The sequence below is a fragment of the Pan troglodytes genome, chromosome 12 (assembly GCF_028858775.2).
Source record: "Pan troglodytes isolate AG18354 chromosome 12, NHGRI_mPanTro3-v2.0_pri, whole genome shotgun sequence".
NCBI lineage: Eukaryota > Metazoa > Chordata > Mammalia > Primates > Hominidae > Pan > Pan troglodytes.
Genome location: NC_072410.2, coordinates 90,949,431 through 90,963,182, shown reverse-complemented (window position 1 = coordinate 90,963,182; position 13,752 = coordinate 90,949,431). Strand labels below are relative to the sequence as shown.

Here is a 13,752-nt window from a genome sequence, read left to right as displayed (position 1 = left end):
CGTGTCCAGCTTCTACAGTTTTAAAAGTGCAAGAACCATACTTGTACTATAGTCCACCCAACTTAGGCAACCCTCTTGTCTTTTTAAAAATCAATCAACTATAAAATTATAGAAAGACAAAAATAATTAATTATAAAGCAACTCTTATTAAGATGGTCAAAGAAACAACCGATTGTTATGCTAACCAACTGTCAAAGATTAAAAAAATAATGATACTGGTGAAGGGGCAGAATGATGGGTACTCATACATTGTTAATTTAGTACAATCTTTCTAAAGGGTAACTTGGAAATATTTTAAAGAGCCTAAAAAGTTCTCACTGTCTAAACCACTTATTCCATGTACATGAGTATATCCTAAAGAGTCTAATATAGAGATCAAATTTTACAAACAAGGATGTCTATCCCACTATTATTTATAATGGTGAAAGATTAGAACAACCTAATATCCAAAGAGAGAAGTAGTTAAATTGTGGCATATTCATACAATAGAATATTAGGCAGCCATTTTTAAAAGTCACATTTTCAAAGACATGGGTAAATATTTATGAAGTTAGGTTATAAAAAACAGGGTACATAACTATATGGTCAGTATAATCTCAAGTTTGTTATTACACACACACACAAACACATGTATACACACTCATACGTAGAAATAGCATAGACAAAGACTGAAAAGAAATACAGAAAAATATTAACAGGGTTATCTCTGGGTAGTGAGATTGCAGATAATTTTTTCTCTTTATAACTTTTCAGTAATTTTCAAATTTTCTATAATAATCATGTATTAGTCTTATACTCAGAAAACATTATTTTAAAAATTCACTGTTGTCAATTTTAAAATTTTTATAGTTCATATTAAACAAGAAATAAATATTAATAGTACTAAAAAGTATATCTAAATTATGGAAAATAAATCACTAATGTGTAAGAATATAATTTCCACACATACATAGGTGGGCGACTTTGAATCTAAAAGGTAACATTATTTTATTTCACTCGAGTATAGAAAGTTGATATTTAATAAATAAGAAACATAAATCCTTAAATAAAATTGGTGCAAGGCATCTAAAAATTGTGCTACTCTGGCATAACACTGGAGATATAAACACTCTCTAATATAAGGTAGACACTCAGTGTTAGGTTAAAATAGGCATAATGCAGTACATACATGGTAACTGAATTATTAACTAAATTATATCTTTTTTTTTTGTTTTTGGCAAAAGTGACTAGAATTGGTCTATGCTAAAGAAAGAAAGTAATACAACACCATACCATTATTTTAGTTGGAAGAGCCGCACCAAAAATCATGACAAAAAAAATTGTGTAACCATAAGAAAATCCAGTGGCTTGTTGTTGTTGATGATGTTAATGATCTCTTGCTAAAAATTCAAGTAAAAGAGTCAAACTGCTTAAAGCATTAAAAAAGCACAGCAGTGTAAGGTCTGCAATGATTTGAAAAACACTAAGAACACTCTTCAATGTTTCCTCATTTGCAGACTATCAAACATGATCTTTGAAGTCAAGGATTACATCTACGTTCTTTTACCAATCTTGAATATATATTCTGTTACAATATAGTAATGACACAAAGGGATGTCACAGACAAAAAGGCAAACTGCATGTAATTTAAAAAGTTAACTTTAAGATCATATGATTCTAATTTCTGATTTTAAAAAATCATATAAATATATAAAATATAAAATACATCCTAATATATTTTTACATAAGAGCTGAGGTTTACCATTTTTAACAAAAATTCTGAGATGGAATTAATAAAAAACAATTTTCATATATACCACAGAGCAATAAGTTTAAATCAGACTATTTTGAGTTGTGTAGCCCTTTATTAGCAACTAAAATAGAAGGTATCTGTTGTACAACATGGGTAGTAATTGACTATAACTGGAGATTTATTATATTCTAATACAGATCATTTATAAATGCAATTTCTTTATTAAAAAGCTTCCACCTTTTTGTTTGTTTGTGTACAATTTGCAAAACTATTCTGAAAGCGGAATATATGTGCACAAGTCTGCAAAGAGTGCAAATTTAGGATATGGTAAATGCTTTACAAGTTACTTTCAAAAAACTGTCTGCCACAACTGAGCCTTTACATTGTCATCTTTTTTGATCAAAATATTTTGATGCCAGCCTTCCTTCCACTGCCCTAAACTATAAAGCATTTTTTAATGAGTTGAAATTAAGGAAGGACTACACCTACTAGAAAAAAAGAGAAGAAAGTTCTATTAGTTTGAGGTTTCAGAATCCCCCCAAACCAGGACCAGTATCGTGGTAAAGGCTAGGCTGGGACCCCGGACAGAGTATGAGAATGTGCAGGTGGCATCCCTGAGGATTCAGAGCTTCAGTGGACCGTGAGTGCTCCAGCTGCATAACTCACTGAACTGTCTTGCCAGTTTCTACACTGGCTCGACTGGGCATAATTCAAAAACGAAAAACTCATATTCATTCCATTCTTCTGGAGCTCTGTGATAGCCTAGAAAAAAGAAAACTTTGGTTAGGACACACATCACATAAAAAATTGGGCACTCAATGTGTTTGTGGTTTGACTTTGTCCACTTCACAGCTGAAGCCTAGATTATCTCTTTTGCTCTTTTGTTTCTTGAATTTCTCTTGTTGCATCATATTAAAATAGAAAAAAAAGAATTCCTTATCATTTTCTCAAATAACTTCTAATCTTGTTTTTTGATAATTAAGTATCAGTCATCATTTACCCTCCCTCTCCCTGTAATAAGGCCATTTTTTAAACCCTTTTTAACTTTTTAAATATATTTCTCTTTACTGTATAAACCAAATCCCTGGCCACTTCTGTCTTAAGACGTCGGAGTCTTTATCTGACTTTGACTAAATTTGAAATGTATACAAATTAAAATCCAGATCTAAAAGGTATATGCTAGGATTTTTACTTTAATTGTCGATTGGTTCAGCATTTACTTTATAATACAAATTTTATTTGATTCAATTCAGATTTTAGGAAATTAGTACAGTTTATTCTAGCTTCAATTTTCAAAAATTAGTTTAAGTTCTTGAAAAGCTTTTCTTTGAGTCAATCAATACAGCTTAGAAGAAAAGCCCTTCTTAAAAACCCACAATATATTACCTTTCAAATCACATTAAAATAATACTGGACTTAAGGTCCTAACTTAGTCTATTCTGGACTACATTATCTTCTCCATTATTTCCCTGCCTCTCCAAATAAGCCCATTGTTACTTTCTCCTCCCATTCCTGAGTATACACTTTCTTCTTTCTTAATGAATGTCATATTTTCATTCAAGAAATTAATAGTTTTCCTAATTAGAAGAAAAAAATGCTATTTTTCTAAAATCCAGCTAACCGAAACTTCTGACTCTTACCATTCCTTAACTGAAATAAACATTATTTTTGTTTTAATGAGAAAAACACACATCATCTGTCTTGCTTTATTACATTATGAACATTTAAAGTTTAAGAGCAGAATCTTCCACTTATTTTTTATAGAGTCTAGAACAGTAAATAAAACCAAAAAATTAATAAGACCATATCTCTTAAGAGGTCACTTTGGTTTGTATTTATAAAGAGCATATTGGAACTAAGAGTCAAGAGAAAATGTGGGTCTCTATTCTAAATAACTTTTTATATTTAACAGAAAGTATTGAACTGTATTCCAATGATAAATAACTTTATTCAAGTAACCAAAAGCAATGGAACTCCAAATTATATTAAAGATACTAAAAAGAAACTTGACCATAGGTACATAAAACCAATGATGCCATTGTATCACAATGATAATGAGATATTTTGGAATATCATATGACCAAATGTTAAAAGTCAAGGCTTCCTAAGGATACTCACATTTAATAACACCCCAATGGGATGTCTTCCACATATAGTATTATGGTATTTCTTCAAGTAATTGCTAAAAGATACAGGGTCTAATTGTTCTATAATACTCATACCCTAAAAAAAAAAAAAAAAAGAAGAGGAAGAAAAAAATAAAAGAAGAAGACAATATTTATTATTTCCTAATTATATTTTAAAACTGTTACTTAAACATAATTCTTCAATTAGGGAGACACAAAGAAAATAATTAAATAAACCTTGTGAAACATCAAACTCATTCATCAAAGCTATTACCACCATTATAGTCAACTCTCTATTAACAGAAAACTTTTAATCCCCAGTTTATTTTCTCCAAACTCCAGGTATGTTTCTATACTACTTTAACCAGTTGTCATTTAGCTCACAATCCTCAAACATTTCATAATATTATATCTTTCTTCCATAGAAAGAATACACAAAAGTAAATCTGCTGTGAAAATTTGTGTATGAAACCTAAAATTTAATTTATTTTGTGGCTGTTTTCTCCATATCCATTATATTCTGCCTCCTATTGGCATGAAAAATCAAGAGATAATTTTAATTGAACTATTTCCGTAACATATACTTAAATATCAACCATGTAAGGTATTTTAAATCACCAGCATTAAATAATCTAGGTTTGTGGGAAAAAATGACACGAACTAAGAAAAAAGTTAACATATTTTAATTAATTTAAAGCTCATGATAAAGGCAGGCTTAAGCAACACAGATCTCCTTTTTTTAGATGGAGTCTTGCTCCATCACCCAGGCTGGAATGCAGTGGTGCGATCTCAGCTCACTGCAACCCCTGCCTCCTGGGTTCAAGCAATTTTCCTGCCTCAGCCTCCTGAGTAGCTGGGATTACAGACAACACACCACCACACGTAGCTAATTTTTGTATTTTTAGTAGAGACCAGGTTTCACCATGTTGGCCAGGCTGGTCTTGAACTCCTGACCTCAAGTGATCTGCCCGCCTCAGCTTCCCAAAGTACTGGGATTACAGGTATGAGTCACCGCACCCGGCCTACAACACAGGTCTCTTATGAACAAGATTAATAATAAAGGAAAGCTTTTTATCTCTTTATTCTTTAAGCCAGAATGCCTTGTTTTCAACATCTTAATACATAATAAAATTTGTTAGACTATTGTTAAAACAACCACTATGACTTGAACATTAGTTTACACTAAATTCTGCAATCTCCAAATACATTCAAATAATGTATTTACAACTCATTAATATAGAGCAACTTTAACTCACTAAGTCGGGGAAATAAATTATTGATTCTAGCTAATTATACATACACCAATTATATTATTTTCTTATTCAGTTAAAACACTTTATATTAAATAAACTGGATTCATACTCTGTGGGAGAAATGCAAATGGTGGTTTAACTAGGGACTTAACTGGTTATTCTGTGTTTTTGTTTTTGTTTTTATTTCACATTTTAACAAAACAGGTATAGTGTAAAAGCACCAAGAGTAATCAGATAAACATCCGTTAAAAGTAAAAGTCATCTGGAAAATGATAGTAATCAGTGGGTAACATAGAAATTTTACAGTGGCAGCATCAAAATTTAATTCTATAAAAAAACTTTCCTTCAGAATATTCGACTCCTTCACAAACATTGTCAATATTCCATATATATATATACACACACACACACACATATATCTGAAACATAGACATATACATGTGCAATCAACTTTGAATTGCGTGCACATCAATTAGCCACCCTCAGATTGGTCCACAATCAGTTTGTAATGCTAAGTTGGTTGTCCCCTGCCAATTACAGGACTTCCAGGTCAACACTCTCCACCGACACTTGGTATATAAGCTCAGAGAAATACAAACTTAAAAGTTAAACCTAAGATGGGCCAGGTACAGCGGCTCATGCCTATAATCCCAGCACTTTGGGAGGCCGAGGCAGGTGGGTCACCTGAGGTCAGGAGTTTGAGACCAGCCTGGCCAACAAGGTGAAACCCTATTTCCACTAAAAATACAAAAATTAGCCAGTCGTGGTGGCACATGCCTATACTCCCAGCTACATGGGAGGCTGAGACAGGAGAATCGCTTGAACCTGGGAAGCAGAGGTTGCAGTGACCCGAGATTGTGCCACTGCACTCCAGCCTGGGCGACAGAGCAAGACTCTGTCTCAAAACACACACACACACACACACACACACACACACACACACACACACACACAAAGTTAAACCTATATAAACTATATCATAATTCTGGTGCCAAAAACATTACAGTACATTTCTAACCCAAGAACGGATTGTAGTAATGCAGAGATGGAGTTATAAATCTCTTCCATAAATAATGGATGATCAAGATATAACTCCCCTAGAGATAAATGAACAGAGGCACAAAACAGGCAAAAGTCCTGATTCTAAATTTCTAATTGTAGGCTCTTTCTCACTCTCTACTCTGATGTTCTAAAGTATAACAAGACTCATACTAACAATTCTTTGAACATTTACATAGCTACAACTTGCATACATGTTGTAGGTGAACTTTTAATACTCCTGAATGAAGTCTATCTAGGACACCTTACCTTAAATATAAATCCACTCATTAATAAATAATGTGACACTGAGATTCTAATGTACATTTTAATATTAAAATCTCAAAGCACATTCAGAACAAACATCACATTTATATACTGATATGAATTTAAACAGAAGAAAACTAATCACATTTCAGAAGACCAAGAATTCAAAGTAACTGGTCAAGAAAACCTAATATAGAAAAACAGGAGATTAAATGCAGAAAAAATACTACTAAGTAAAGAGTTAAAAATGAAGATATACTGGTTAAATTACAAGACAGAAAATAAAAAATTGAGATGATGGGAGTTAAGAAATTAAATGTACAAAAATTTTAATTCTTTAAAGTGGGCTATAAACTTAGTAGTGCAAAAATTAATTCAATTATACTCAGCTGACACAAGTGATGGTTTAAGAGGTATGCCTCTTTATAAGGAAAGATGGGAAAACTAAGGCTTTTCTCGTAAGTGAACCTCTCTAATTGAAAAATTCATGAAGTATGCAAACAAAAGCAATAATGATAAAATTTAGAAATGGAACATTATTAACTAATACAGGATACTGGCAAATACACTTTTAGATATACCTATGTTTTTATGTTAACAGCTATGAGATTACTATTAGGAAAATTCCAAAAAGATAGAAATGCTAGTTCAATGCTGTTGGCAAAAGTCCAAGAAGATGAAAAAGAATATCCTTCCCCAATTAAGCTGAATTAACTATTTTATTTCTTAAAAGAGTAGAAGATATGATCAGTGAGTCTAAAGTCCAGGCAATGAGAGCTTCCTAAGGCCTAGTATAGTGAAAATTTGATTGTTCACATAAACTTAACCTAATGTGGAGGAGTGAAATGGGTCACTCTACTACCCATTCAGCGCTAAGATATAAGGCAGACATTATAAACACCAAAAGCCCATCCGTCAAGGATACAGGTTTCTGAGGAATTTAAGTTTCAGAAACAAATCCACAAATTGAAAGCTAACTCCCTAAATTTAGGGGGTGAGCCAGTCTATCATTGTGTTGACTCTTCAAGTAATCAGTGAATATTTGTGATGTCAAATTCCAAGTGGCAACCCTAAACTAAATAGGCAGTATTAACTGACAAAGCTCAGATTCAGGACCCTGATAAGACAACAAATTATCTTTCCCCTTTAAAAAAGTTTACCTATATTTAATAAAATGACAATCTAAAAATTATCACCCAGAAGGAAATCTCTCCCAAAAGTAACAAATGCAAAGGAGTAGCAAAACATTTTAGAGGCACTTACGAAATAAAAACCAGAATCATATCTTTTAATTCCAACCACATAATTAACACCATATTATCGAATCATTAGATTTGTGGGTTTATAGTTTAAAGGATATACATTTATATTTGCAGATAAGTATATATTTAGTGACATGGGGTAGGAAAAGGAAATATTCTAGTTTCTTTAAGAGGTATCAAGATAAAATAGTAACAGTGAAAGTTTTATGGAAAAAACTCACCTTAAAAATAGCAGTGCTAAGTAATGTACTAATAAATGGCTATCTTATAAGTGATGTTATAAAACTTACTAAGAAGCTATTGGCTTAGGTTCAAGAGAAAGAAGTATGAGGTGACGAAGGAACAATTTTCACTTTTAAAATAGTAGGAAGGAAGAAAAGTAGTTCACATTCAAATTAAGTGAAGTAACTGATAAATTTAAAAGAAAAAGAAGTTATAACAGATGAATACAATGACATTTTCAGATTATCCTTGCCGAATCATAATTTGCCAATGTCCATAATGAAACACTGGTCTACACCAAAAAAAGTAGTATAATAAAAATAATAACCTATGACCATCTCATATGAATAACTATGACTAATATTTCAAGTAAGTTTACAAGATCAGTATCTCCAACTAGGTTCTGCTTTAGTCACAGTAATTATTGACATTGCAAAGCACTAATTACCAAAAACACTGGTCTATAGCCAATAAAATTACAAGACTTTCAGAGTTTAGATATCCTATGCTACAGTTACATAGTTTTTCCCAACTACATTCGGTAGTTTGTTCTCCTATATTTTATGTGTTTTTTCACATAATTAATTTCTAAGATATTCAAGTGCTAGAAATATAAACATTTTGCAATAAGAATAGCTATTTTTCTTTTGCAACTTAGTTTTATTTTCTAGCCTTGTAATAACTATATTTAGTAATAGTTTTCAGTTAAAAAGGACCAAAACTTAATTAACATGCTAATTTTGAACAGATGTAATCTAAAATTTTATACTTAGTTTCTTTTTACTCTATCAAACTTCCAAAACGTATATTATTGGAATTCAAAATTAACATTTTTATAATGCTTATACAGAGAACCATCCAAGTACATTTTGTCTGAAAAGATCACATATGAAAACTAAGATATTGGTTCTCAAATGATTTAAATTATTTATAATATAAAATAATCTCTTAGAAAAGAAATATGCAAAAGTACATTCACCATCTGATTAATCAATTAAGACAATACAATATTTAAGTCTGCCTAACAGCAAGTGTACATATATATATATATAGGTAATATAAACACACCTAAGTTTATGTCTAGAGCTAACCATACATGGGTCTTATTATTTTGACCCATGTATTCTAACTCCCAGAATTGACTTATAAGTTGAATCAACAGTATACTAATAAAATAGAACACTTATGAGCCATTTAAAAATTCTATATATAAATAAATATACCTCAACAAATGGACCACAGAAATAAACTCCAAGTCCAAATGTTAAAATCAAATATTAAATTCAAGCATATTAATATGAAGCAAATACTCAATATTTATTCAGAAATCATATTCCAGGGTATTTAAATAAAATTTTTAAAATTATGTTCCAGTAATTTGGGATATCTAAAGTAAGGTAAATCAGATGCAAACTTAGAAGTCAACCTGGGCTAAGTGGTTCTACTGTACAATTTATTCCCTTTTTTCTTTTTTGAGACAGGGTCTCAGCAAATTTCAACAAAGTACCACAAGTGAGTTCTGTTGTAATGACAAGGTTAATGATTACTATAGTAGGCAATCTCATCTCTGTCCTGGCTTTAATGATCTACTGAGACCTCCCAAACTTACATCTCTAGTCCAACTGAAAGCCTTCCTGAGTTCCAAACCAAAATAGTCAACCCATTAGCAAAGTCCTTTTGACTCTTATTTCTGAAAAGATCTGACCTCCATCCAGTTCATTCTACCTCCACCAACATCATCACAGTCCAAGTTACTATCATCTCTCCTTGAACTTCTGCCAATGGCCCATTGTTGCTACTTCCTTTTTTTTTTTTCTTTTTGAGACAGAGTCTCAGCTCTGTCCCCAGAGCTGGAGTGCAGTGGTGCGATCTCGGCTCACTGTAACCTCTACCTACCAGGTTTAAGCGATTCTCCTGCCTCAGCCTCCCGAGTAGCTGGGACTACAGGCATGCACCACCATGCCCGGCTAATTTTTGTATTTTTAGGAGAAAGGGGGTTTCGTCATGTTGGCTAGGCTGGTCTCAAACTCCTGACCTCAAGTGATCTGCTCGCCTCGGCCCCCCAAACTGCTGGGATTACTGGCATGAGCCACCACCCCCAGCCCCATTGTTGCTACCTCTGACCCTCCTGTGTAATCCATTTGCCACACAACTACCACAGTGACCTTAAAAATAATTCAAATTATATCATTTCACTTCCTATTGTACTTATATAAAGTTCTTACCTTCAATTATTACCCTATATTATCAGCTCCCTGTCTCTTTTATACACATCACTCTTCTTACTCTTACACACCATACTCCCACAACACAGGCTTTTTCCTTTTCTTCTAACACACCAGCTTCTTTCCAATCTTAAGGTCTTTGCACTGGCAACTTCTCCTGTCTAAAATGCTCTTCCCGCTGATCTTTACTTGATTTGCTTTCTTATCATTCAGAACTCACTTTAATTTTCATCCTCAAGGTAGTCTTTCTCAGACCACTCAATCCAAAACAGCCTCCAATCATTTACCATCATTTACCTTTTTAGGTATTTTCTGTACACATTCCTACTTGAAACTAATTAATATATTTCCTTACCTTTTAAAATTAACACGTATCTCCTCCAATTAGAAGTTTTATGACAGCAAGAACCATGTTTGTTTACTGCTGTATCTCCACCAACACCTCAGGATGTATATGTACTCAAAAATAATTGGCAAAATGAAAATCCAAATGTCTACCTAATTGACATCTCTACTTAGATGTCTTAAAGGCAACAGCAAACATAACATATCCCTAATAGAATTTATTATCTTCCTGCCCGCCCCCCCCGACCAAAAACATTTTGGTCCTTATGGCCTAAATAAATAATGCAACCATCGAACCAGCAGCATAGCCAAAAATTTAGGAGTCATCCTTGACATTTCCTTGACCCCCCAAGCTCAATCCACCTCCAAGTCCCATCATCAATTTGTCTCCTAAATGTACTGAATATATACATTTCTGTCCCTCTCTTCTACCACCATCACCCTACCCACTGTCTAAATTACCATAGTTTCTCATCTGGACTACCTAACTGGTCTACACGTTATCTCTTCCAGCCTCCTTCCAACCCATTTGCTACACTGCAGCCATATGATCTATTCAAATACAAAACCAACTTTATCACTTCCCTATGTAAGATCCCTCAAGATAGCTGTTCTGAGATGCTTGAAGGCAGCATGCTCGTTAAGACTCATCACCACTCCCTAATCTCAACTACCCAGGGACACAAACACTGCGGAAGGCCGCAGGGTCCTCTGCATAGGAAAACCAGAGACCTTTGTTCACTTGTTTATCTGCTGACCCTCCCTCCACTATTGTCCTATGACCCTGCCAAATCCCCCTCTGTGAGAAACACCCAAGAATGATCAATAAAATAAATAAATAAATAAATAAAGATAGCTGTTCTGGAGTCTTCAAGTTTCACTTCTCACCACCCTCCCCATCCATTTATCCATCACTCATTCAACAACTGTATATATTGTGTGCCCACTGACAGGCACTAGGATGGAAAATGGACAAAGTCCCTGTTCTCATGAAGCTTATGTAATCCACTGAGGGAGATAACCCCAAGACAAATCAACAAATGAGTAAGTCATGCAGTAATAAATACCTAGAATAAAAATACAGCAGGGTAAGGTCAATGAACAGCTGTTCATCCAAGGAGGCTAATGGAAAATGATGCACGCTTTTTGGCTGTCACAATAATTTGAAGATGCTATTGGGACTCAGTGGGATTCCAGGGATGCTGACACAAGACAGTTTCATACACAAAGACTGTTCTCCATCCATAAGACTACAGAATATCTACAGCCTTAATTATCTATACATTAATTCCACTTCATATACAAACAGAAATAAGTTTTGCATTGATTTTAATATACAATGAGTTTCCCAGGAATAAAACTATCATGTAAAGTGAGGGAAGACTGTACTGGTTTTGTTTACAAGTTTACTAAGAATTGTTCACCATTTTGGAAAATCAAGTCACTAGCAATGGCACTTAGTAATTTCAGTCACTAATACATACGTGTGTAAGTGTGTATTTGTAGCTGTTTTTACATTAATAATACTATTCATAAATATTTAAATACTTCATTGTACCTTCTAATTTAGTTGTGACTGGGCATTTACATTCTTAAATATATATTTATTATAAATTCCTTTTATTTCCTTTACATGTTACAGTTAGGAAAGTCATGGTTTTAAACTGCGTACAGGAAGATTATATCCATTAATTTATTCATTTGAAAAATATGTATTGACCACCTACTTATATTCTAATCACTATTCTAGGCACTTTGTATACATCGGTGAACAAAACAAATATCCTGATTGACAGAAATGTAATTAAGTATTTAGTTTTTTAGAAGAAAAAGTGGAACAGGGTACGGTGGACTGGGAATGCTGCAAGGGTAGGATGTAGGATGCAAAATTAAATAGAGTAGTCAGAAGGCCCCAGTGAGAAGGTGAGAGCTTAGCAAAACGGGCAAAAGCCCTAAGCTAGGCAGATACATGACATTATCAAGGCACAGTAAGGAGATTAGTGTGTCCACGGTAGAGTGAAGGAAGAGTAAAAGTAAGAAAATGGAGGGCTCTTAACATTTGGGGGCTGCAAATCATGTTGGTCCTTTTTGTCTACCCACTGTAAAGACACTGGCTTTTATTCTGACTGAAAGGGGGCAATTTTACAGGAGATATGGGGCAGAAGAGTAACATGATCTGATTTAGATTTTAAAATAATTGCTTTGGTTCCTACTTTAAGCCACCTGAGACTGAAGAATACCAGGGTAGGTCTAAGAAGACCAGTTAGGAAAGTGGAAGGATAGGACCACCATCATTTGAATTAAGAAAGCCTATGAGTAGAACAGGTCTTGGTGGGAAGAAAATCAGGAATTCCGTTTGGAATATGTTTAGTATGAGCTGTTTATAAGACATCCAAGTGGAAATTATGTACGGTGTTTGAGCACGTGCTTCTGGCAGGAGTTCTTTTATATTTTTGGTGCAAAAAGCATTACTTTCATAAAATTTAGTACAAACTTGCTAAAGACCATGTCCAGGAAGACTTTATTTACTTTGAAAATTTTTAGTACTGAGGTATCTTTCAAAATTATTTTCTGTATGGTTACCTAACCAAAAAAAGACAATTTTAATGACAGGGGAAAATTTACATGCATACCATTAATAATTTATATTTCACATATATACAGCCATTCCTCCTTAGAGATTCTTTCCTAAATGAATAAAATGTAACACAAGAAAGGTTAAACCGAGGAGAAACGAGAATCATATAGCTGATATAATCTTAAGTCAAATCTCTCCAATACCTCAAATTAGGGATTAATGTTACTGGAAATTCTGAAGTAATCTCATAGTTTCCATCTTTAAAAACTCCTCCTGTGACTGTGTTTCCCTGGACCTCGTCATCTACCAAATCAGTTAACATTTAAACATTGCTCCTTTCTGTCATACTCAAACTAGTAGAGAATAATTTTTCACATTTGGTTTTTGCCTCTTCATTCCAATTTAGATTCTAACCTGATTCCACTGAAACTGCTCTTGCAAGGTTCTTAATTCACCTCTGTGCAGCATTTGATACTCTTCCTCCCTCTTTGCTAAATAAAGCTCATCCTCTCTGTGATATTGCTCATTCTCAGTTCTCTCTAAGCAGAACTCTACTGGCTCTGCTTTATCTCCTCTTCCACTTACTGCTGGTATGTCCATCTGATCTAACTCCCCCTTTGTTCCTACTCCTTATACTCTCTCTGGAGACTGACTCTCTAAACAATGGCATTAACATCCTTTCTTCCCATCCACTCCTCATACAC

The 13,752-nt window shown here is 33.6% G+C and overlaps 1 protein-coding gene across 20 annotated transcripts in view; it reads right to left on the bottom strand.

Annotated features, from left to right (window-relative positions):
* Positions 1-1,824: 1,824 nt before the first annotated feature.
* The window catches only part of MEMO1 (mediator of cell motility 1), a 144,125-nt gene continuing 132,197 nt past the window's right edge, over positions 1,825-13,752 (bottom strand). For all 20 annotated transcript variants that reach the window (XR_010149015.1, XR_010149016.1, XR_010149014.1 and 17 more), the window contains 2 exon segments: positions 3,851-3,955; positions 1,825-2,494 (listed from right to left, as the gene is read on the bottom strand). Coding sequence is in view for 16 of the 20 variants with exons in the window: in XM_063788864.1 (XP_063644934.1) it covers positions 2,363-2,494; positions 3,851-3,955 (237 nt within the window). In the remaining 4 variants the exon portion in view is untranslated.